The 25,682-nt window shown below is 45.0% G+C and overlaps 3 protein-coding genes and 3 non-coding genes across 7 annotated transcripts in view; 5 read left to right on the plus strand and 1 right to left on the minus strand.

Moving 5' to 3' along the window:
• Positions 1–1,194: 1,194 nt before the first annotated feature.
• EIF4A2 (eukaryotic translation initiation factor 4A2) lies at positions 1,195–8,344 on the plus strand. The gene is made up of 11 exons (XM_072344419.1): positions 1,195–1,538; positions 2,297–2,342; positions 2,434–2,566; positions 2,832–2,971; positions 4,127–4,295; positions 4,402–4,511; positions 4,773–4,916; positions 5,260–5,397; positions 5,655–5,744; positions 5,988–6,067; positions 7,542–8,344. Exons 1-11 carry the CDS (start codon positions 1,510–1,512, stop codon positions 7,684–7,686), a joined length of 1,224 nt encoding a protein of 407 aa, XP_072200520.1. The 5' UTR covers positions 1,195–1,509; the 3' UTR covers positions 7,687–8,344.
• LOC140256489 (small nucleolar RNA SNORD2) lies at positions 2,685–2,754 on the plus strand. The gene has a single exon (XR_011904756.1). It is a non-coding gene; the product is annotated as a small nucleolar RNA SNORD2 (small nucleolar RNA).
• On the plus strand, positions 4,961–5,141 carry LOC140256486 (small nucleolar RNA SNORA81). Its single transcript, XR_011904753.1, has one exon. It is a non-coding gene; the product is annotated as a small nucleolar RNA SNORA81 (small nucleolar RNA).
• Positions 5,455–5,582, plus strand: LOC140256481 (small nucleolar RNA SNORA63). Its single transcript, XR_011904748.1, has one exon. It is a non-coding gene; the product is annotated as a small nucleolar RNA SNORA63 (small nucleolar RNA).
• RFC4 (replication factor C subunit 4) lies at positions 8,339–18,536 on the minus strand. The gene is made up of 10 exons (XM_072344420.1): positions 18,296–18,536; positions 17,726–17,804; positions 13,961–14,040; positions 12,864–12,983; positions 12,456–12,599; positions 12,113–12,233; positions 11,663–11,788; positions 10,611–10,691; positions 9,159–9,275; positions 8,339–8,995 (listed from the first exon to the last, which is right to left on the minus strand). Exons 1-10 carry the CDS (start codon positions 18,418–18,420, stop codon positions 8,900–8,902), a joined length of 1,089 nt encoding a protein of 362 aa, XP_072200521.1. The 5' UTR covers positions 18,421–18,536; the 3' UTR covers positions 8,339–8,899.
• Positions 18,537–25,079: 6,543 nt separating this feature from the next.
• The window catches only part of MCF2L2 (MCF.2 cell line derived transforming sequence-like 2), a 130,242-nt gene continuing 129,639 nt past the window's right edge, over positions 25,080–25,682 (plus strand). Inside the window, exon 1 of one of the 2 annotated variants that reach the window (XM_072343946.1) lies at positions 25,080–25,660. In XM_072343946.1, coding sequence (XP_072200047.1) covers positions 25,558–25,660 — 103 coding nt within the window. In that variant the 5' untranslated portion in view covers positions 25,080–25,557. The remainder of the gene's footprint in view (positions 25,661–25,682) is intronic. The other variant, XM_072343947.1, reaches the window with a different exon arrangement.

Genomic DNA, 25,682 nt, shown 5'->3' on the forward strand with positions numbered 1-25,682 from the left:
TGATGACAACACAAACATGGGCCTTGAGCAAACTTTCAGTGGAGATGGCTGCACACAGCTGAGAGAGCTTTAAAGCTGGAGGATGCAGCAAATCCCTGCGTCAATCCCAGATGTTGACAGTGGCAGAATCTGACCTTCCAACACCGTACCTGCTTCTGAGATGGCAGCTTACGAGTTATTTAAAAGAGCCTTCCAAGACTGAAAAATGACATCCGATGTTCCTAAATGTTCCGTGTGCCAAGAAAAAGCCCTTCCACGCGTTCTTGCAAATAAACTAAAGCCGAATGCAAAGCTTTCAGAGCGGATGGAGGTGGTTCAGGAAGGCGTTGAGGCAGTGCTGTGGGGCGCTGTGAACCAAGCAGCTCCGCAGCCCTCCCACCCCACACAGGCAGGCAGGGCCTGGGAGCACAGCAGGTCACCGGAGGCCGCGTGTGTACAACTCAGCTCGGATACTGGCACGTGCTGTTACTTCTCAAGGTGTTTCCCCTGCAGATGCTGCCGTAGGATGGGCACATTCGGCCTCTCCGAGTCTCCTCACGGATATTCTAGACAGTTCTGCACTATTCTCAGTATTCCTGACAAGTAAAGGGGTCGTGTTTTCCAAGCACTGCACTTGTTCGTATAGAATCACTATGGAAACAAGTTTCAGAGGTGACTCACGTACGTGTATTAAAGAGGGCACAAATGATGGCTTACAACTGGCATTATTTGCCCAGATAAGAAATACGGATGAACACGTTACAGCAGAACCCAAGGGACGAACTGAAGCCATCCCCACGTTTCCCCTAACAGTGGGAGCAGGGGCAGGATCCGTGCCGGCCTGGCAGAACCGCCCCACGGTCGCGTTTTCCCCGCTGGAATCAGCCCGTCCGTCACCCGCCGCCGTTTCCTCTCCTCAGTGCCGACCCCATTGCGGCGGGTCGCCCCCTCCCGCCCTCGGCATCAAGTAAGATGGAGAAGCTGCTCTGAACAGCGGGGGCCGAGTCCCGCAGTACCCGAAGGAGCCGCTCTGCCCGGCCACCCTCGGACTCCACAAGGAGAGCTTTAGAACAACCATCGCGGTACGCGCACAGCACGCAGCCGTGGCACCATGCGACCCCCGGCCCGGCGCCCCGCGCTCCCCTCCCCCGCTGCAGCAGGGCCGGGCTGGGAAACCCCGTACGGAGCGGGCGGGGGGGGGCGAGAGGAAGAAGCGCGGTACCGTCACTCCGCCACTGCTGCAATATCCTTCCGCTGTCCGAGGGGAGCAAAAAGTAGTCCGAGGCTCCGCCGCCCTCGCGACCCCCGGGGGCCGAGAAACGCCCGCTGAGGGCACCTCACGGACCGGGAGGGTGGGGAGCGCTCGCGGAGAGGCCTCAATCGGCGGGAATTCGCGTTTTTCCCCCTCGCTGTGAGGCGCGTATCCATGCGCAGAGCGGAGCGAAACGAGTCCGGCAGCGGGCGGATATATAAGGCGGCCGCCGCGGAAGCTTTGCCTTTTCAGTTGAGGACAGCGCTGCTCATCGGAACATGTCAGGCGGCTCGGCGGATTATAGCAGGTAGGGCGCGCCGCGGCGGCCCCGAGCCCCTTTTCCGTGCGGGAGGAATGCGGCTGGAACAGGGCCGCAATGCGGCCGCAATACGGCGGGACGCGCCGCCCGGCCCCTCCCGCTTCCAGACGTTTCCATCCCGCGTCCCACCGCGCCGCCCTTCAGCCGGGACTGAGCCCCTTCTCCGGGGGTTCCCGTCCTTACGGCCGACCTCTTTAACGATCCCCACCTCTGAAAAAGGGCTGTTTTTAGCTCTGATCCAGCCCTGTGCGCGGCGCGATGAATCAGGGCAATACTTTAGTTTGGGGCACTTATTTCCCTTTTATTCCCCCCTCTCCGTCTCCCTGTCCCCCCGTCGCCCCCCGCTCCGCTCTCCCCGCTCTATCCGCGGCCATCAGCCGCTCCCGGCGCTGTGCGGCGCTTTCCTCCCTCGCCGCCCGCGGAGCCCGATTTGCGCAATCCCAGGGGTGGAGCTCTCGCGAGACTTGCTGACGCGGACGGGTGGGGGAAGCGCAGCGCGGCCGGCGGCTCCCTCTCTCCCCCCGCCCCCCCCCCCTCCCCCTTCCTCCCGCCCTCCCTCGCTGCCGCCCGGCGCTGCGGCGGAGCTCGCACTGCGCGACGGCCGCCATTTCCCCGCCGCCTCCGGCTGGTGCCCCGGGGGAGGGGAGCCGGGGTGCTGCGGGGCGGCCGGCTGGCGCCGTACCAGAGCACCTGCCGGGCCGATCTGTCACGGGCCCGTCGCTGACGCCGGTGTTGTTCTCTTGCAGAGACCATGGCGGCCCCGAGGGAATGGAGCCCGATGGTGTCATTGAGGTGAGCGGAGCTCCGGATCGGTACCTGATGGAGGGAGCCGAGCTGCCGATGGAGTAACTCGGGTTGTTGTTTGTTTTATTCTCTATTGCAGAGCAATTGGAATGAGATTGTCGACAATTTTGATGATATGAATTTAAAAGAATCCCTCCTAAGGGGTATTTATGCTTATGGTTTTGAAAAGCCTTCAGCTATTCAGCAGAGAGCTATTATTCCATGCATCAAAGGTAGGCGGGTGGTTCCTTTACCATCAATAGTAACACGTTAATTAAGAAAACGTAAAAAAAGGGAACGTAATACTCGTTGTGTTTCTGCATTGATACGTGTTTTTAATCTCTATGGAACAAGTGATGTGATGGTACACCATCTTTCGGGGCTGACCTGAAATGGAGAGAACTTGTAATGCTGATCACTTATTTCAAGGGGAATGAAATAAAACTAAACGTGAATGACCCGTGTGGGATCAGTAAACGTGTATCCTACTTTTTTTAGGGTATGATGTGATTGCTCAAGCTCAGTCAGGTACTGGCAAGACAGCCACATTTGCTATTTCCATCCTGCAGCAGTTGGAGATTGATCTCAAGGAGACCCAAGCACTAGTATTGGCCCCTACCAGAGAACTGGCTCAACAGGTATTGATAGTGTAGTTAAAAAAAAGCTGCTTGTGTGTTGCATAGGTTTCACGTTTCACAACTGTGAGACAATAAACAGACTTAAGGGGCTGTAACTAATATCCATTCAGAACCCTTTTCACGTTGAGTAATGGGGGAAATAAAGTGGCTTCTGTCCCACGAGTTCTCTGCCTGCTTGAAGAGTTGTGCTGCACGTGGAGGGCTGTGCTGGGGCTGCAGGAAGCAGCTGCTCTGCTGCACAGTTCTGAGGGAGCATCTTCAGCCAAAAAAAAAAGTGTTATTCAAGTCTGGTGTTCTGAGTGGAAACAAAATGGACTTTTTGGAAACTATTTCAACTTGCGTGCAGTTGTGCAACATGAAAACTGCAGTGCGCATGTGGTCACTCCATTGTTTTCTGTAATACTGTGATGTTTTCCTGCCTTAATGTTACATTGCATGTCCGTGTCACACTCGGGGCTTGATGTTCTGTTTTAGTAAGTGGGAGTGCTTGAACAGAGCGTAAAGGATACACAATATTTATCATTACCGTAACCCAGTAATGCTGGCTTTCTAAGGTTAAAATGACCAGAGCTCAAAATGGAGCATAAAATCAATTGTGTACGATTTGCTCTGCTTTTAAAACTACTATGTACCAAGATGGCAGTGCTGTGGTAAAGATTCTTCTTGAATGTAAAAACTGAATGTATTAGATGTGATGCAGAAGAGCTGTTTGGGGAAAAAAAACAGATGAGTGGAGCAAGAGCCTCTGATTGAGGGTTTGGTCTTTTGTTTTTCAGTCTGAAGATGTTGCTGAGATGAGGCTTCTTTCAAAGCCTCCACAGATCGCAGGGCACTTTCCTAAGATCTTTCTACAAGTGCTTTGTGTGCAGATGTTGGCAGCTCAGTTTGCTTCTGAGGCCTTGCTTTTATCCCAACAGATAGTTGGGAATCACCTTTAGGTGGTTAAAACTGGTAAGGGTGAAACATCAACTTCAGAACTGCCCCTCTGACTTAGTGCTTCTAATGAGCACCTAAATAACGAGCAGTGGGGCAAAATGAGAGGCGGGTCTTCTCTATAGTCTGTAGAGCCACATAATCCTTTTCAGTCCATAAGCAGCAGTGATGCAGCACTGAGTGTGCCAGTAGCTGCTACTCACAGAAGGGTTTTATTTTTAGATTCAAAAGGTAATTCTGGCCCTTGGAGATTACATGGGAGCGACATGCCATGCTTGCATTGGTGGCACAAACGTTCGCAATGAAATGCAGAAACTTCAGGCTGAAGCTCCACACATTGTGGTTGGAACTCCAGGCCGTGTGTTTGATATGTTAAACAGACGCTACCTGTGTAAGTATGGATTTGATTTTTCTCTTGGGGGGAACTCGGTAATTTGGATTGAGGAAGTGTTGTATGTTCCTGAAACTAAAGCAAGTATTCCCTTTTTTTTTAATAGCACCTAAATGGATCAAAATGTTTGTTCTGGATGAAGCTGATGAAATGTTGAGCCGAGGATTCAAGGATCAAATCTATGAGATCTTTCAAAAATTAAGCACTAACATTCAGGTAAAAAAATCATCTTGTGGTCCAATTTAAGGGTGCAGATTTGGTTACTGGTGCAGATTTGGTTACTGGTGCAGCTGCCAACTGCTCAATTGCTGTCCTGTCTGCCTTGACCTCACAGAAGGTCAGGTTTGTGCTGTGACATAAATGTGGCAATGCAGTCACTGCTTTTGTTAATGGTTCCAATTTTCCTGGTCAGAGTGACAGAGCAGAAACCAATGTCATGTCTTATAACGTGTGCTAACACCAAGCAATGCTTTCCAGGTTGTGCTGCTATCAGCTACAATGCCAATGGATGTGTTGGAAGTGACCAAAAAGTTCATGAGAGAGCCCATACGTATTCTAGTGAAGAAGGAAGAACTGACTCTGGAGGGTATCAAGCAATTCTACATTAATGTTGAAAGAGAGGTTGGTATCAGTTAACACTTGTGATTGGAAGAGTTCAAAGCGTTACCTTCTTGTTAAAGCACTGTGCTAAAATTACAGAAGCTGAGGCTGAGCTTTGGGTTCTGTAATAATGCTAGTAGAGTACACGCAAGAAGAAGAAAAACGATGCACTGGATTGAAAATGACCGGGGTGGACCTCTTTCTTAATGTCCGTTGTCCTGTGTCTGAAGATCTGGTGCAACAGTTGCTGCAGAAACTTGATGTATTGTTCTGGTTATCCAGGTCCTGTTGATTAAGTGCACAGTAGGGCATGGTTTATTGATCATGGCTTGAGGGTTTTCATTTCTGTTTGTGCTGTGTTCAGGAGTGGAAGCTGGATACTCTCTGCGATTTGTATGAGACGCTGACCATCACTCAGGCTGTCATCTTTCTGAATACAAGGAGAAAAGTGGACTGGCTTACAGAAAAAATGCATGCCAGGGACTTCACAGTCTCAGCTCTGGTAAGAATTGTTTTCCTTCTGAAATGGCAGATATGTACAGAAAAGCAAGACTCAGAAAAGCAGGATAAGTTATGATATAGCTGTGCAGTGCTGTATTATCGTTCCCCCTGCTTAAAGAAAAATGTTTCCTTCTATCCCTACCTGCTCAGTTCCCACAGCAGGTAGGGACGCTGGGTTTCATACATCTCTCACTTCTGAAGGTATTCCAGTCTGGAGTACTGGAATTGCTGTGGTAATTCTCGTGTTCTTAACTGCAGCATGGTGACATGGACCAGAAGGAGCGGGATGTTATCATGAGAGAGTTCAGATCCGGATCAAGCCGTGTCTTGATCACTACTGACTTGCTGGTGAGTATTACCTCACAGCGAACTATGTGGTCGTTGTTTCAGTGTGGTGCCAAAAGCTTCATAACTCAGTGAAGGTTCTTGTAGCCTGAACTACTGGAGCTTCTTGGAAGAGAAAAAGACTATGCTCCACTATGGACTACACAGTTGTAGTTCATCACTAACAATGTAGTCGACAAAAGCAAGTGATAAATAATGGAATCTGCAGGTTGTGACTTGCACTGAAGGTCCTGTGTTGTTTTCTAGGCTCGTGGCATTGATGTGCAGCAAGTTTCTTTGGTTATAAATTATGACCTGCCGACCAATCGTGAAAACTACATTCACAGGTCAGTTTGCTCTGTCCTCCAGTTTGTGCACTGCACCAAATGCCGTGTTCTGTACTGAACTTGGCACACATCCTCACCTGCTCTTCCCATTAGCCTTTTGTCACTGTTACCATCCATGCATACGATAACTGCTAACAAAGCCAAAAAAAAAACTAGCAGGAAGTAAATGCATTGGCTCTTTTTATGCTTGAAAAAAGCCCTGATTTGCACAGTCCTGAGATGAGGGAGGAGCAGAGCTCTAAGTCGATTTTTAAAAAGCAGTGGGAAAACTTAGATACGTGCAGGGTTCAGCAATGGCTGATCCGTGTGTTGCTGAGGTGTGGGTGAGCTGCTTCTGTGGTCCAGGTTGTAGCAGATAATGACAGTGCCATTATTGGCATCGCATCTTGACAGCGAGGTTGTTAGCTGGATCCCAGGTCCGGGCTAATCCTCACTCTACTGCTGCTGCAGTCTCTAAACAGTAATGCTAGTGAGCCTAGGGGTTTGAATCTGCCTTCACTCCTGGAGGTCTCCTTGTGTTGGTGCTGTGTGTGCCTTGTTTGCTCTCGGTGGCTCCTCCTGCAGTGGTATTCTTTCCTCTGTGGTGTGTGTCGTCTGGTAGCAACTTGAGTTTTGTTGCCCTAGGTTTAGTTTAACTGCTTCAGTGACTGTCCCTAAATTAAGTAAACTGTGCTTTGTTACTTGATGTAAAAAAATACAGGAGTCGATAGCAGCAGTTGATGACACAAGATGGTGCTCAGAAACGGCGTTGACGTAATTTAGGACGTGGATTCGTAAGCGGCACAGTTTGAATAAAGAGCGAGTCGGTATTTATATTTCTTTTGTCATGATTATTCACTAAGTTCTGTGAGCCATTTCTTTGTGCAGCCCTTGTTGACAAGGTGCTGTGTTGGGCAGGCAGCAGGAAGGTAGAACTGATGGTGGGTGTAACTACATAGATGGATGGTGTGTAACAGACACAGACTCAAGAACAGCGGAGCTTATATTTCTGTTCCTACAAAGAGCCTAAGTTTTCCCACTGGAAACCATTAATATCAAATGAAATTAAAATGGAGCGTGCTGCTCCATGTTACTGGATGAACAAGTTCTGATTTTCAAAAGATAAGCCATCTCTGTACCCCACGTGCTGGAGATTGGAAGCATGTGGTTTGGGCTTTTGGTTCCTCAAGGAGGGGAGGGAAAGGAGTTACTGCAGTACCAACCATTATGTGAAGATCTTGCTTTGCAGCCCAAAGCGTAACCTTTTCTGCTCTGCTACTCTCCATAGGATGGACACTACTGTACTGTTGGCACTAACTGCTAGTTTTTCTTAACCAGAGGTGACGTTGGTCAGCAGCCAGCCCTGTAAATGCAGCATAAAGTGGCCGCTGGCAGATAATAACAGCAGTTAATGGCTGGATGTTTTTGTTTCTAAGATCCTTGATGTGAGCGGAGCGCTCACCTGGCGTGTAAACGTGTTCTCTGTTCTGTGCAGGATTGGCCGAGGAGGTCGATTTGGCAGGAAGGGTGTGGCTATAAACTTTGTCACTGAAGAGGACAAGAGGATTCTGCGTGATATTGAGACATTCTACAATACTACAGTGGAGGAGATGCCAATGAATGTGGCTGACCTCATTTAATCCCTGGAGAGGAGATGGTTTGAATGCGGTGCTCGCTGTTGCTGATAGGCGATTCACTTGCATTGTGCTTCTTTCTTTGGGGATATATTGAATCTTGTCTCAATGCTCATAACGGATCAGAAATACAGATTTTTGATAAGCGAAGCGACTTTTTGTCGTGAGCTCTTGTGGGGAGAGCCGTCGGCTTTGTCCACTTTAGGGTTAGACTGTTGGGGTTGGGTGGAAAGTCATGGGGTCTGTAAATTTTTTCTTTATTAGAAATTTATTTCCTAGTTCCATAGAAGTGGTTGTATTAGATGTTCTTTATCATTTAATAATTTACTTATGGACTAAAAGATATAAGTGCTGTATAAAGTCAGCCAATTATGTTAAACTAGCCTACCTTCCTTTATTGTATGTACTTACCCTTCAGATCGAATTGGAAAGGCCTTTCAAAATCTCAAAACTTTTATAAGAGCATTAAAATGCATTTTTGTTTGATATGTATTTATTCAATAAAGTATTTAATTAGTGGTAAGTGTGATCTGGACCCTGTTGCTAAGCCCCAGCAAGCAAGCAATCATACTATTGTCTTAGTTAGGGTTAAACCCAGTAAAATTTGCCATATTGCACATGTCTTAATGAAGTTTGAATGTTCAATAAAATACTTCTATATTCACTTACATTGTAAGTCTCTTTTTTCAGCTGGGAGGTGTGAGCAGCTGTGGCACCTCTAGGCTTCCTGCAGGAACTCGGCCTTTGTTTCCCACACTGCATTCATGTAAGTGGAGCACAGGGCCAGTTTGTACATAAAAACTGCTGCTTGGTTACCTTTTTACATTGTGAAAGGCATGGATTTAAGGCTACAGCAGCTGCTACCGGCCTTTAAAATTCACTTTGTAACTAAACTGAGATCCTTCATCACCTTCCATAGTGGTTTTCCACTCACCAAAGCCACAATGCATTTACTGTGAAGTGGTTCCTGCTACATTTATTACAGGCCCTGGTAAAAGATGCTCCTTCAGCATCTGCTGGCCAAAGCATGGTTCTTTCTTAGTCCTATTCTCAAAGGCCAGCACCACAGGCTCCAATAAGCCAATAGGTCATTCTCATGCTTCTTTTAATCAAACCATGACTATTTCTAACTGCTGAGCAGTTACTTTATTGTAAAAACAATATGAAAGTAGGCAGGTCCCACAACCACCCCCACAACCGCTGCCACTGCAGGAGCAAGTTAGGTGCTTCGTGTTAGCTGCTGCATCACGAGGGCACACAGACTTATCAACTGCAAGTACTCGTCAGCACCATCTGCCAAGCATTTGTCCACCTCCTGCAAACAGACATGCAAAGTTAAAATCCTTTACAAACTTTACAGCCCTTTACAACTTGGCAGCTGGTTACTTAGTCCTCAAGCTTAAGCTCTCAGGGAGGCCAAGACTTCACAGTTGATCAATACAAAGGGAGATGCACAAAAAGGCAGAGTACAAACTTACTGCAAGTTTCTCAGTGATGACTGATTTCTGCTTGTCACTGAAGTCTCCGCTCTCAACAACGATATCATGAAGCTGGTTTATGAGCTGAGCAACAGCATACCCATCATTTAGAAGATTCTGCATAAGGGTAGAAGGAAATGGAAATAATTAGGCAATAGAACACAGGAAAATGGAAAAGCAATCTGACCAATTGGCTGAACCAGAAGACTGTACTGGAACCTAGTGTGGAACCTCATGCTGCATAGGACAAGTTTACATGCAGCCCAGCATCCTGCCTCATGGTGACCCAAAGTGAGCTCCTAGGAAAGAGTGCGGCACAACTAGTGCACTGTTGGCCTAAATATTCTCCCAGCATCAGACAGCTCGCACCTCAGGGATTTCATTAGCTGGAACCATTTGGAGCAACCTCTGATGAACCTGCCCAAACTGACTCTAAAATTAGGGAAGCTCAGCATCCACAGCACCACGTGACAGGGTTTCACAGCCTTCACATTTGAAGTGCAGCCAATTTAGGTTTATTTTCTTCCTCTGGTAGTGAGGAACCTCAGACACACACAGAACTGTAAGGCCAGAATCTTTCAAACTAAAATAACCACAGCAACTGAAGGTAGCCCTGTTTTGTTAAACCAGTAGTGCCACAAGGCAGTAAGTACTGAGCATCCATTAAGCCATGTATACAGACAGCTTAGGAAAATAGAAGAGCCAGTAGTGCAATGTGGTACAAAATATCAAGCACCACGCTTCATAAAAGGATGCAGTCAATTGTCTACCAAGAGCTAATACTGAAGCAAAACCCACACTGCAGCAGGGAATGGAACAGGGATGCCTCCTACATTGAAGATCCAGCTCAACACTGACTAAACTTAAACTCATGGTATTAGGAACATCAAATTCTTCAGAGTAGAACTTTTGTTTGTATTAAAGAAAATAAATCCACCTCCATAAACCAGCAGCTCGTGCCTTCTCCAGCAAGATCTATTTTAAGTCACTGCAGTTGGTAAGACAAACACTGTACTGTAAGGTTAACATGAATTATTTTAAGACTGAAGGCTTATTACAGCTTTATTCAGATACTTCCCATCTAACTCAGCTTCTGCATTGCTAAGTAGGTGACTGGTTCAGAGACTGGTCCTGTCCACTGTACAGTTCTAAAGCTCTGAGCTAAGCGTCTCACTATAAATTCCTACTGTGCGTAATCCTGCCTATGAGCTCTACATGCCACCAAGTTTAGATCAGGAGAAACAGTTACACTGGTAGGGAATCTTGTCCTGCAGCTTTCACAACTCCCTCAGAAGGGAAAGCCCGGCATGCTGCCAGGTGAAGACCTGCTTCTTGAAATGCACCTCCTGACTGATCTGATGGCACACGGCTCTCAGCTGCAGTGCCATAGCAATGGATCCGCGGGGCAGTGACCTAGCAGAGCATTCAAGCTAGAGAACTAAGGGACTCTACCTTTGCCACTGTTTCCAGTTTCTCAAATGAACCACTGCAGCAGGCAGACAGCAACCCGTCTATTGTTTCTCTTGGGATGACCTGCAACAAGAAGTTACATTTCTTACTTTCTATTTGGTGAATTCAGTCAGGACTGAAGCTGTTGTTTACAGCAGCAAAAATGAAGTGTTCATAAAGGAGACCATTTCATTCATCTCAGGGCAGGGAGCAGTGATGACATCCTGCCCTCTATGCATCATCATTCCTGTCAGCTGAATGTCTGCTTTCAAAGCTTCCTTATCTTCTGTCTTAAGATTCCCCCCCACCTGAAAGGTCTGTATGACCAAAAACTTGGAAGTCTTTTATGGAGATGTGAAGTTGTGTTCCTTTCCTTTAACTAAGTACTACTCAGTAAGCTGCCAAATGGAATGTTATGCTTCTCCTTCCTATTATTATCTGTCTTCTTTCTAAGCTTTCTTAGAAATGATGACTTACATTTACCTGTAAGTGAGATCCGGCTGTTTCCACGCAGCCAGATGCTGTGTGAGAACTGAACAGCTCACTGAAAATTTCGAAGAAAAACCACAGCTGTTCTATGAAACACAGACAGCAGCCACTGGCTGCTTCCATTCCATCCCATGAGAAAACCTCTCAGCCCTCCCAGTCAGACATCACAGTGACACCTTCAAGGGAAAGGCATCCATCATTAAAGCCAATTGACTTTTTCAGTTTTTCAAGTCTTAATCTTAAATTTCTGGTTTTTGGGGGCGTTTTGTTGCCATAGAAACACCTTCATATCAGCTTTTAAAACTCATTTTCTCCCAGAATTCTGCTCTCCCTTCCAATATCATCCGTATCACTCTGGATGAAATCACTGCTGTTTCAGTAAAAAGCCAATCTGCACAGATGCTTGGAGAGACACTCTTGCTTTGGACCTCAGGTTGAAAGCAAAGCTGCTACTGAAAGACATTCCTCCATGGTATTTCTAAACCAAAGGCAGATAGAGACAGCAAGCAAACTTCATACACAAATGCTTTTCAGACTTACTATAGAAGCTGTAAAACAAAGCTCACCCCAGCAATTTCAGTGATAGTCTTCTCTGTGATCTCCTTCCCACCCATCAAGCGAGTGGCGCTTTGAAGGTAAGTAATGGCTTTTCTTAAGTCCCCATCTGACACTTTAACAAGGTAAGATATTGCCTGAAAGATCACATGAGAAAACGCCGAGTTATATTTTCACTGTTAATTAAAACACAATAGACTTTTTCAGTAAATTGACTTTAGAACATCAGGCAATGCCTGAAGCAGATGGTTGCAGACAGCCTCAATACACAGGTTACCTCTCTGCTCATATAAATGCTACTACAGACCTGATGCAGAGAGAAGATCTCACAACCAGGATTTTATGCCACAAACACATCACCAAACCTTTCCCAGGTTATTTGTCCCATAACTGAAATGAACCTTGGGACAGCAGTGCACAATTCTGCACTGGATTAAACAACAGAATTACTCAGTAATCACCTCACTAGTGATTTTCACATTTTCCTTCTCAGAAACATCCAATAGCCGCTGTTGCTGGATTTTGTCTGACAAAGGTTTGAAACGGAATTTGGAGCAGCGAGATGTTAAAGGTTCAATTATTCTGAAAAAGAAAAATGCTTGCCACATGGTTACATGGTCACATTCATGCAGATGAAGCTGTGGAGGCAAACAACAGAAATGAACTGTAACAACGTAAAATATGTAGATCTATATAGATATATATATTATTATTATTATATATTATTGAAACTTAAGCAAAATAAGAAGTACTAAGTAGGAAGAAGAGTAACAAGTTCAAATAAGCAACAAATTCCTTCCGTACCTGCTGATGTAGTTACAAATAAGGCAAAAACGTGTTGTTTTAGATTCTTTTTCCATGGTGCGCCTTAAGGCTGCCTGGGCTGCTGAGGTCATAGAATCTGCTTCATCCAGGATCACAATCTTAAAGGGAGGACAAACTTTACCACTGAAAGATAAGAGATCTGTCATCCAGGAGACACACAGTCAAGTTAAAATATCAGTGCAAATGCTAAGCTGTATTTTATGTGAAATGACATCAAGTCAAAGCTTAGCCCAAGTACGGTACGCACTGCAAGCTTGATCACAGCGCTCATTTCAGAGCAGCGTTAAATGTTTTCATTCAGGTGAATGCCATAAATCACATAACTTGTCCTAAGCAAGAAAGTCCACCAAACAGAGCCAGCCCTTACCAAACAGGTTCAGCACTTACTCTGCTCGGCTTCCAGATGCTGTGAGCTGAGCAAAAGCCTTCACCTTCTCACGGATCACTTGAATTCCGCGCTCATCAGAGGCATTTAACTCCAGGACTCTTTGTCGGAATAGTTCAGGCCTGTAAGATTTTTATTGCAACATGTTAGCTGTTAATGCTTGTAACAGTATGCGACAAACTATGCCAACAACAGATATTATTTCTGTTAGCATTACCAAATAACACACTTCGGTAAAACACAATTAAGTTGAGAACATTAATGTTATGTATGAATTTCAATTAGGTATTTTTAACATTGATTCCCAGACTGCCAAAACAGCAAAGCATAAAGTTACAGGAAAAAGCAATCGGAAGCTGCCTTGATAAGCACAGAGCACTGTATTTTGTGTCCTTATATGCTGTGAGCAGCGTGGAAGAAAACAGTTCAATCTCCAGATCTGGTGACTGGGGGTGGTCTGCATTGCAATACTGCCAGGACAACAAACATCTAGAAAATATAACAGGTGGAATTTATCATAGAGCTGCACCTCTGATTTAATATAAATAAAACTGAATACGGTGGATTTAGAGTTCTAGGAAATCAGATGATCACAACGTAGAGTTGTCGAGAACTTATACCCTCAAACACTGAAGACAAGAGGGAAAAGAGACACCATAACCAACATTAGAACTGGTCATACCAGTGTGTGTGTGTGTGTATATGTGTGTGTGTATATATATATATGTGTGTGTTCAGCTAACAGCTTACTGAATTAATTCTCAAAACTGGAATTCTTTTTACAAAGTTCAGCACAGCACATGCAAACCATTTCTTTTCCAACTCTTTCCTGCTAATGAACACACAGTTAAAGGTACACAGGGTTACCATGGCTGTTAACCTCAAGTAAGTATTGCTGGTCCATGTTGGTAACCATGAGTTATCAGGGTCAAACAAGAAAGACAGCTGACATAGGAGCTGAAGCAGAGCACGAAGCCATTCTTGGGTAAGAACAGGAGAAAGTTTCCAAAAGTTACATAAGAACAGGCAACAAGCAGAGGCACACAATCAGAAGACACACGATTGTTACTTATACTGATGCAACACAGTTCCAGCTTACCCAAAGAGTTCTCTGGCAGCTGCTAAAATAGTGGAGGTCTTTCCAGTTCCAGGTGGGCCATAGAACAGCAGATTGGGAAGCTGGAACAGTAAGGCAGTGTTTAAAAAACAAACAACAAACAGAAACAAGCAAATAAACGAAACAGGAAAGTCTACTGAGAATCTGAGCACCTGACAGAAACTACCTACTTCTCCTGCTGAACAATACCAAGCCTTTCACTTCTAGGTCTTTGCATGTAGTGCTCTAAAGGAGGATAAACAGTTGTGAAACCTGTGTCATTTCTCAAAGGGATGGAGTTACCAGATCTTCCAAATACTTTCACTAATGACACGGGGAGATGAAAGCAGCACAGGGAAGGCCGTAATAATATTTACAGGATAATATCTAGGAGCACAACACATAAAACTTCCCTATCACCAAATGCCTGCTGGATGTCTGGAATTCACAAGCTGGAAATAACATAAAAGCTGACCTGATTTGTCAGTCACAGGACTGTTCCTGTATTCCTCACCACTGCAACACAGAGCTCTTGGGATGCACGCTTTCATATGAATGGACAGTTACTGACACCAACACAGGGCTAACGAGACACTGCCTTGGGAAGCCACAGATCAGGATGAATTCTAACTGGAAACTGTTATTAAAGGAATGGAGGATTTATTTTATGAGAAGTTTCTTTATTTATTTTCAAGAGTTGCCCAGGAAAACAGGAGAGCAAGTATCCACTGATCCCCATAGATGTATGAGAGCAACATCAATAGGGAGAGAACAAAAATCTGGTTTTGGCCAGCTTTATGTTAACCGTGATTCAATTTTGGATGAAATCAAGCAGCATTGGAGCTATACATCTCTGCACTACTATTTCAAGTCGTCCTCCATATAAATGATCAGGCTGTGTACTAAAACAACTGCTTCTGTCAGTAGAAGATGTTCCAGTTCTACATTCTTAGAGCAGCAATAATATAAACCTCTCTGTCTGACTTATTTTTGGCTCGTGTTCTATTTCTAAAGATTCAACTGAAGTTAAAGAACTTTATGCTGAATATAGTGAGCAACGAAGACAGAATCAGAGCAGCAAAACCAAAGACATCTAAAGAGCAGAGTGAAACGCAGGGGTGTGTGATCCACAGTCAGAAAATGAAACGGAGGCAGACATCTTCGGCAGCAAATATTCCATCTTACAAAGGTAAGACAGAACAAACACCACTGAGTATGTGCTGGAAAAGTACGGATGGCAGAACGTCATTATTTTATTATTAAAAACACATTTAGAGTTTTCCCTGCTCTTTCTGACAATCATTTGTTGCCTGGTTCCCTGGTTAATGAAAAGTAAACAGTACTCAATACAAACACAAGGCTTTCCAAGTTTAATTAAACCCCACAGCATTATTGTCTCCCTGTGCAGTCTTAGAAATCTCCGTGGAGAGGAAATGCTTCCGAAATGACAATAGAAAATCCAGCATCAGCCATGTTAGTCAGCACACTGCACAAGCAGACATTTTGTGGAGTGGTGTTCACAAGATTCATCATCTCATGGCTCTGTGCTGATTCACACTCTAACTCTCAGAAGAAGCATTCACAGCTTAAAAGCTTGAACAGGAACCGGTGTTTCTGAATTCACTAAATCCATGCTGCAACTACCGCCTTGGCTTCAACCCCTTTTATGCTCGTTTCTCACTGAGGTTATCACCAGTATTTACACTGCTTTGTCAACAAGCACAGCCTCATCCTTCATGTAACTCTGCGGCACTAATTTTAACAGACTGAAACCCGAGCTGGTTAACCCTTGCTCCAACCTCGCTGGGGGAAGGCAGGATACCTGCAGGCACTGCCTGCTCATGGGAGTGCACACAAGCAGGAGAAGCCCCCAAGTATCTCTCTACAAGTTTTACTGCAGGTAAGGATGTAAACCGGAATTACAGTCCTACTCTTAATTCTCTGGGTTCTCAGTCAGTAAAATGCTACCCAATAATTGGAAAATTAAAGAATAGAATAATGCAAGTCAGTTTCTCTGAAAAAAAAGCAACACCAAAAACAGCCCTGGCAGGCAGACATCAATTTCTCCAGCTCAAAACCACCTGGACTCTGATCTTTCCAATTTATAGCAAGAGAAATGCTTGCTATTTTAGACTGAGATGCACTGTGGTTTTAGAAATCCTGCCCTATTTAGCAGCTTCAAAACCAAGGCCCACAAATACTTAAAAGCAATTCAACAGAGGACTAACTTTCCATTTGCAACAGCAAGGTTTAAATAAAGCACATGACACAAGCTTAGCACATTGTCACAGCTGCTTCTTTGATCCCATCAGATCACCAGATTCAATAAGAACTCCTGAAACGGAGTCAGCCACTCAGAGTTTAAATTACACTTTTGCCTTTTTGACAGAATGAGTCCTTCCGAGAAGTAACAAAAACCTTCCAATTTTGAAAGCATCAAATACTTGAACAACTCTCAGTTTTGTTCTCAAATGGTTTGCTGAGCTTGGGTAGCTACGGTAACATACAAAGCCTGTAACCACCATACAGATGAGTTCTAATTTGCTTTTTTGCCAACTCAGGAGGCAAAAAGTCAGCACAAGGCTCATGACCTGACATACGTGGCTGATCCAGAAGGGAAGGGTTTTAAATAGCTGTCGCTCAAAATAGAACTTGACAAGCCATCACCTAAGCAACACTGCAAGACTGACGTGCCCAGATAGATGGCAGAACTCAGTTCTCTTCAGCCACAGACAGTTCCTCACTAACTTCTAAAACCAGACAAAATATTAGAATACAGCAGCATTGCTGTTAAGGACTCGATTTTTGAGGATACGATACCACACAGTAAGGTCATAACTGTGTTCTTAAAATAAACTGAATCTGAAGACATAAACTAAATAAATTACACGAGTCTTTCCCAGTTCCATCATACGAGCTCTATTTTAACTCCCCATACTAAAATACAAAATACTTTACCTTTTGCATGTTCTGATTAAATGAATATTTTCAGATATATACAGCTTCAAGCTAATCAAAACAAGAATAAATTGTTTCAGTGTAAAAGTTGCAAACAACTCTGGATACACACTGCACATCAGAGTATACAACAAGCGAAAGGCTTCCTCCATAACTCTGTAAAGCCTGACCTGGTTTTTATAGCTCTTGGTGAACAGATATCCACATCACAACTGCTCTTCTTGGAACATCCTTACCAGCCAGTTCAGCTAGCATTAGCTGCCCATAGAAACAGAACATGCCTTCTAGGTGAAATATGGAGCTAAATAAGTGTCAGCATGCAAGTAAGGAAGGGGTTTTCACACTTGGAAAGGAGGAGGAATGAAAAAAAAACAAAACAATAAGAAACATGTTTAGCAGTTTCTTAGAAGCACCAGTAAATCACTAGAACTGATACTAGAACTAGAACCAGCAATAACTGGCAATTTAGGTTTTTCTATGAAAAGTTTCCCCTCTACTCTTCATCATAAGCGCCAGAAGCATCAGCTGAATAGCAGCACCTTGCAAACAAAGGCTCCTCCAGCACTGAAATGATTAACAGCAAGTTCGCCAGTTCAGATTTCCAAGAAAAAATCCCAATGTGTCACAGAGCTGAGAGCTTCACAGCGCTCAGAGGGCCGGACACATCAGGTACTGCAGTGCTCACCAACTGCCATTGGAAGTCACTTGGTTAGCCTGGAGAAACGGCCACAGCCAAGCCAGAAAAGGGAAGCTCTCCCCATCACTGCCTACACGTTCCTACGCTCGGGCAGATGTCACTGCAGCACTCACATCAGCGCCTTCCAAGGACTTTTTCAGCACAGCAACAACTTCATCCTGGAAGGCGACTTCATCCACGTTTTTGGGGCGACTAAAGAGAAAGACATCAAACGCAGTTTATTACCAAACAGTTTCAGCATTCCCCTTCCTAAATACATCGATGCTGAAGAGCTGCAGTAACTGCTGCAGCTGAGGCCAGAATCCCAACAGGAACTCTGCCAGACGCCTCCGGTCCTCCCCCCTGCCATGAGCCGACAGCTCAGGAAGCCGAATGGCCGCGTCCGTGCTAAACACAGACACCATAGGCACCATAGACACCATAGGCACCATAGGCACCATAGGCACCATAGGCACCATAGGCACCATAGGCACCATAGGCACCATAGGCACCATAGGCACCATAGGCACCATAGGCACCATAGGCACCATAGGCACCATAGGCACCATAGGCACCATAGGCACCATAGGCACCATAGGCACCATAGGCACCGCCCTGCGCTCAGTGCTGGCACACAGCTGCCTCCCAGCGCAAACACCCCCAGCTGTGACCCACCCCACCCCCCCAGCCCGGCAGGCCCTTACTATTTCTCCACCCAGGGGACGGGTTTGAGCTTCTTGCCTTCCCCGCTGCTCCCCGCCGCGCTCCTCTCCTTGGTGGCAGGCGGCTTGTTGCTGATGGAGGACGGGCCTTTGAGGAAGGCCTGCATGGCTCTGGCCGCCCCCTCGGCTCGGCCGTTAAGCCCAGCGCATCACCGAGCGCACAAGAACCCCCTCAACAACTTCCCGCCAAGCCGCCGTCACTCAAAGCGAAGCAGAGCCACTTCCGCCTGCTGAGAGCCAATCACAGCGCCCCGCCCGGCGGAGTGGGCGGACCCTCCGGCATGCGCTGGTGTCTGAGGATCGTGAGGTGAGGGGGAGGAGCGCCATGTTGGCACCTCCCCTCGGGGCAGTGCCGGGGACCTGATGGACGGCTGGCGCCTGCTGGTTCTCGTAGCCGTTAGCAATGCCGTATCTCCAGCAAAAAAAGACTAAAAAAAAAAAAAAAAAGAAACAGAAACTGTGCACCTCCGAAAGCAAGCGGCGGAGGGGCCTTTCCTGTCAGGATGCGGGCGCTGTTGCGTGGCCCTGCTGAGCTGCGCCTTGAGGGGAGAGCTCTGAAGAGGAACCCAAAAGCCGGAGTCTGCCCCAGTGCCCTCCCTGGGCTGCCCCTGCTGGCACCGCGATCGTACGGCAGCCGCTGCTCAGTCCTGTGCCGTCCCTCGCTGCCATGAGAGCAGCTCCCCCAGGTGAACGAAGCAGGGCTTGTATGTGCCAATGTTACCGGTTAACCAAAGGGGAACATTTCCTTCATTTTCAATTACTTCCCATTAAAGCAAAAGAAGAAGAAGAAAAGGATTTGAAATGAGGGGTGTGGCTGATGGGACAGGCCCCTTTACAGGACTACAAAGCATCCCAGCAGATCCAGCAGTCAGGATGCCCGCCCATGTTTTCATGCACCAGGTAGCTACGTCATATCCTCCCACTATGTGGCAGTTTCTTGCATAAAAAGTAAAGCAAATCTGCTACCTGCAGCAGCGTGTTGTGTAATTGCAGCTGTTCTGCTCTATTCTTTCCCTTTGGCTGCCCATGAGCAAATGCATGGACAGAGCAGCCTGGGCAGCTGCAGAAGGGATCATCCTGAACAGAACCTGTGCAAAAGGGAAGAATGAATTGGAAAGGGGTTTCTATGGCAACAGACTTTGGGAAAGGAGGAACAGGAAAGAATTGAGGCTGGAAATACATCATTCTGTTGGCAAGACAAGCCTGTAATCTGTGTTCGGGCAATTTTAAATAAGCTGCTTCCTTTCATCTGGCATTCTATTATTGAAACATGAAAATGCCTTGGCAGCAAGAGATGCCCATATGCATAATTTCTGAAGTTGCCCTGTTCCTGATGAAAATGCAGTGCTGCTTTTTTTCTCACTATGATTATATTGGATACTTCCAAGTAGTGGTGACTTGGAAATGGTGAGGATGCATAAGCAGATGGAATGGGTTAGTATTCATCCTGAAGCTGTATTAAGGCTTTGTTATATTTCAAAGCTTCCTTCTGTTTTGTGGTCTCATTTCTGTCCTCTCCTTAAAGGGCCACTTCAAATATTCTTAGTGTTTGAACTTTTCATCACCTCTGTCTGAGCCTCACATTCAGCTCATCGAAGGAACCTCCTGGCTGCTAGATTAAATATATTAACATGAAGAACATGGATGTTCTTCATAACAGAACATGAAATAAGGTCATTTCATTACCTTAGCAAATACAGCACATTCCAGAAAGAAATACGTGAACTCAAGCTGCAGGTTCTTTCTCTCACGGTTTTTCTCTCCCTCCAGTGAATAAACACAAAGACTGAATACTATGCTTGCTCAGTTCCACATTCATTTACCATTTTAAGGTCCAACAGGCCAAACTGATGTGTACAATGGCTTTCCAATGGCATTCCAATGTGTTTTTTTTCCCTCTTGGATTGTGACAGAAACATATTTGAAGAATTTGACTTTCTTTTATCAGACTTCCAGTGGGAGAACTGATCAGTTATGAGGTAGGGGGGAGGTAGATTTGAGGTGGCCTTGACATTTTTCCTTTTTTAAGAATATTTATAACACATTTACTTCATAAATAAAACTACTTAAGACTATTTTGATTCATAAAGGCATAAAACACCCAGTGTGTTAGCAGTGCGTTAGTATTTAAAAACTGTAATGCCCCAGTAGCAGATGTCTCGTTACTAGTAATGTTCACAAGCAACCTTCTCTGTTCTCATCCTAACCAGGTCCTCCATCCACACCAGAGCATTGATGTCTTCCAAATACTTTGTCTCATTTCACCTCCAGTTAAAGCAGATCCATCAGCTCAGTGAGATGATCCCTACTATGTCAGCAAACAGGAGGTAGGAGTAGGAACTTGTGGTGGGGTGGGAGGGGAGGTGAAGAATGAGCATTTAGGTTGCAGGGCAGGTTTTTGGCACCTTGGACTCATCTAAATGGGAAGCCTGTTCCCTTTCCTTCTTAGTCCTCTTTTGCTGGCATTTGCAGGTGTACACTCACCCAGTGTTGGTTTTTTTTTACACTGAAAGTAGAGAAGTGGTTCCTTAAAGTGAACTACGTAACAAGACAGAATTCAGCCATTAATCTGATCCTAAAAATCAGGATCACTGTCCAACAGCTCTGACTAAAATTCAGGTTTTGTTTTGAACATGGAAAGATGTTAGAAAGTGTTTAAAGAAACCAAGGCAGCATAAATAATTACATATTGATTTTCTTAAAATTTTAACAGCATTTATCTGATGAGTTTCAACATTCAAAGACTTCTGGCAAAATTCTGTGAGCAGTACAAAGCAGGCTGGTTTTCATAAACAAACCAGTTCAAAGCAGGATGGCACTAACAAGAAGAGGTCTGAACTGGCTTTTTGATTATTTTCTTTTAAATAAAGATACAATAAGTAGGACAACATTTGGATCAGTTCAAGAAAGAGTGACTGAGGGAAATGATTGCAATGTGGAAAGTCGTGGCTAAGTTGGAGACTGTGAATAGGGAATTATTACATCCTTCTCAAGATGCAGGAACCAGAGTGTAAGTCTTCAGACTTAAAACCAAAAGAGGCTGGTGTTTGTTTGTTTGTTTGTTTGTTTGTTTGTTTTTAATGCGTAATACATTTTTAAATTGCAAATCTTGTTCCTACAAAAATTATAGATAGATTCAAAAAATAACTAGATGGATTTGTGAAGAAATAAACAGAGCATTGAATATGAAACAGCATCTGATACAAAACATGTCAGGCTTTGCAGAGTATCATTTAGAGGCTAAGTGTGAAGGCAGAGACCCAGGCACTACTGGGTGAGTTCTGTGTGAGAGAACAAGCGTGCATGCAAGTTTTAGCAGAGAACTGCAGATTGGTCATAGGAGCTGACTGAAAAGACTGTGAAAATCCAAGAAAAATCCACAAGCAAAGTGACTGTCTGAGAATCTAAGCAAGGGCACTGAAGTGTTCCAAAAAGAACAAAAGTAAGAAAACTCGGGGGATGCTGTCCTTTGCTGCATGATTTGTTACAGAAAAGAAAGAAAGTGTGTCTTCTTTGTAGGTATGCATCAAAGAAGTATCTGACTCATTCACCAGTTTCTTCTGCTAATGGAAGTATACTGCACATCTGAAGCACTGCCATAAGCAGTTAGAAATGGTGACAGCGTAATTACCTTACCTGATTGTGCCAACAGTGTTCCAGTTTTTCCCAGCCAGTAATAGAACTCTGGCCTTTGATATGGGGATTAGAGAGACAAAAGTTAAAGGAGAAAATGTCATTATACAGGAGTAACTTGCTTGCAAAAATAAAACTTGGGAAAGGAATTCTAAGCTTTTCTGTTATTCCATCTGCTTACCTTTACTTCTGGTACGAGCGAATCCTTCAGGGCACTCTGAACATCAGAAGTTAGTGGTGTTGTTCTGCAAGGGGATTTGGCTGAAAAACTAAGAGATGAGTGAATCTGTGTGGCTTGGAAAGTACAGCTAAGGTGGTTAAGATCTCATTTTTAATAATCCTCCAATCTCAGTGGGCTACATGGTTTTCAGTGATACATGGAAGGGGTATACAGTTATTTAAGATGAAAAGAAAGGCAAGGTTAGATTTTTTGCAATGAGAATTTCCCCTCCCATCAGCCAAGGCTGTAGGATCTTGTTAATACTTTTTGTTTACAGTGTGTCATTTTCTGTTTATTAAAACTGCTTGCAGTGCTTTTTTCCTCAGCTGTTCAATTCAGGTTCTGATAAATGGCTATTGATTTCTCAGGCTGTGGCTCTGTGAAGAAATCAAGCTCTTGCCTACTGGTTACCATTTTAGTGAAGCCGTTGTGTTTGTACAGCCCCAGTGCTGCTTTCCTGTGAGACTGTCTGGTGCCTGAAATGTAAATTGTCATCTTCTGTACCTCCAGCTCATATATATCAGCAAGGACTTTATGCTGCAAAGCAGAACACTGTATTTTCAGTAGTACTGTCTCAGTTTCACAGATACACTGAGCTCTGGAAATGGTTACCATTACAGTAGTGGACTGAGTTGCTTCAGCATCTTTGAACCATTCCTCGTGCGACAGACACAGAGCTTTCATTTTTCTGTCTCTCTGAGATCCCTATATCCCAGGCTTCTGTTTCTCCCTCACTCAACCTGAGTCCCGAACTGTGGGTTACCAGTGTTTTTGCAGCACTTCGGAATTGGTTGAGTCCTCTGGATCTGCCATTTAGGAATTTTGATGGCAATATACACCCTATGAACAGCAACTTTCTTTAATGCAGATATCACTAATCTTGGCAGTGTACAGAAATTACTCAGTAATTTGTAAATCTAGTGGAGTGTGCTACCTCATGGCTGTGTCTTGCAGCTCAGGCCTTCCCAGCAAATATCTCCAGTTTCCCCCTTTTGCTCATCATGATTCATGTAATACCACAGCACCCTCAACTCTGACTAAATCATACATACTCCACCACACAGCATAGTCTGGGAAGGAGCAGTGGCTGATTGTAGTCTGCTATGTGATGGCTGTCTGTCTGGTATGTACATGTTACTATCTGGTCTGTAAGATAGCCACAAAACTGAATTATTCAGTCCTTTTTGGGCTTTGTATGCCCAGCTCATTTTCAGTGAATCTGCAAGAACTTGTTTCTGTCTCCTGAATTAGACTGAAATTGACCAGCAGGTTCAAGAGATATTGAAAGCATAGCAGACAACTGGAAAGCAGACAAATATAGCAAGAACAAATAATAGGAGAAAAAAGGATCTTGAAATAGGAAGTGTACATGTGTCTGCAGTTACTGGTACTGAATAATAATGTTGGTATAAGAACATATGGTCTTAAAATAGCTGAGAATAAATTTAGCTAGAAATGAAACAAAGGCTCCTTGCTATCCTTGATATTCTCAAACAGCCTTACTGTAGGAGTAGTGAGAGCAAACCATCTACACCACGTTTCAATGGAGTTTAATTCATTTATGAATGGGATTATACAATGTGTCTCTGCCTGCAGAAAAGGAACAAGAGTCTGTCAACAGTATGTCAAGAGTCTGTAAACAAGATGACTTCTCTCGACCTGTGCTCCTACCCACAATTTATGATCCTGTGAAAGCATCCTTCATACCCCTCCAGAGTTTATGGCTGGGTGGCAGTCTGCTTCCCTTATACTATTTCCTGATCATAGCATCTCTTCCTTTCTTGTTGAAATCTTCTTAATGTTAGTCAACATCTTTACAGTATGAACTTTACTCCTCAGATGGGCTCTACTAGAAAGAGGATCTCAGAACAAATGGCTCTTACTTTAATATCAAAATGTTGGCAAGTGGGTGGCTAACTCAAGTCATCCTTCACTTGTTTTCAAGCAGATTTACTGTTAAACTAACTCAATAAAAATACGGAAGACACCTTTCAGCACAGTTGGTCAATCAACCCAAAACAAGCATGACAGTGAAAATACTCAGGCTGCCTTGTAGGTAAGCCATCTGCTTACTGAATTTTCCCATCACAGAGGTAGATAAAACTTTTTGCAGTACCAGGACTGACTCTGACTGACAGTAATTGTGCTGTAAGGTCTGATGTGACCACAGGGATGTTTTACAGCTCTAACTTTGTACATAAATGATGTCATGTTCTTTGGCATGTGTGGAGAGGTGGACCAAAGCAAAATCCTATAGATGGATGGGGAAATCTGGAATTAGAGCTGAATCTATTCTGCATGAATAGAGCAGATTGTGTGGGCAGCAGCATGCTTCTCTATTTCCTCATTTTATGTGTATAACTGTTCTTGTTCCCAGAAATATCTTGCGTGGAACTTCAGGTAGGCTTCAAAGGAAGAAGTGCAAAGAAATGGACATTTGCAAGCCTCTGGTGTCCTGGCCTTTCTCACTTTCTTGCCTGCCTCACTTTCTGTAGCTTTGCACTGTAGCCAGGAGGGTCAACAAAGCTTTTCAGGAGCTCAGCAGCCTTTTGTCCTATGGCAGCTGTGCATCAGCACAAGGCTCAGCTGTGTCCCTGTCACACAGAGGCAACTGCTCCCTGCACACGTGTTTTGTTCCACTGATGTCCATTCATGCCTGTGCTGGGGCACGGCAAAGATCCGTGGCCGTGTCAACAGGTGAGACTTGCCTGATTCCCAGGGGTAATTTGTTTACCCTTCCTGTGACAGCTGAAGAGGGTTCTTCGGGCTCAGTCACATTAAGATCCCTGGGGATCCCGTCCACACAGCAAGGCAGTGAAGCCTCTGACCACCACGCCCCTAAAGAGCCCAGTGAACAGCTTTCACCCCCGGAGGGGTTGAGAGGCAGCACCAGAGGCTGAGTGAGTGGTTCTCAGCCGCCAGGCATGCTGGTGAGGAGAGCACGGAAGAGCAGCTGCTGCTGTTACAGCTCTGCTGCCAGCTCCAGTCCTCCTGGTGCCATTCCTACCTCCAGGATTTTTCCCTGACTCACAGCATCACCGTCCAAAAGTCTCCCTGGAGGAAGGTATCTGCCTACTGGTTTGTCTTTTTATCATTTGCCTCATCCGCGGGAGAACGGAGGAAAAAAAGCCATAAGCAATCAGCTTGCCTGTTTCTTTTTCCTGCTTTATTTCCCCTACCTCCGTCCTCTTCCTGTTGTTAAGAGGGTTAAAATCTCCTTTTGGAAGGAGCTTTTCTAGGTATGTGAATGGAGGGCAGTGAATTGGAAGAGGTGAGCAGCTGGCAGAAGATGTGAGAGCTAGAAGGGCCATGCTGTGGGAGTGGTCCCTGCTTTGTGTGCAAGCGAGGCAGTGAGTGTGCAGCCTCCCACACTGGGCGCATCTTTTTTTGGATGCTGTGCAGTTCCCTGTGTGAAATGCTTTTTTGGCTAAAAGAAGAAGAGATGTCTCATCAGGAGCTCACCCAGCGACTGACTACAGTTATCACCCATGTGGGTAAGACATCTTTATCTTTCTA

The sequence above is a fragment of the Excalfactoria chinensis genome, chromosome 9 (genome assembly GCF_039878825.1).
Source record: "Excalfactoria chinensis isolate bCotChi1 chromosome 9, bCotChi1.hap2, whole genome shotgun sequence".
In the NCBI taxonomy this organism is placed as follows: domain Eukaryota; kingdom Metazoa; phylum Chordata; class Aves; order Galliformes; family Phasianidae; genus Excalfactoria; species Excalfactoria chinensis.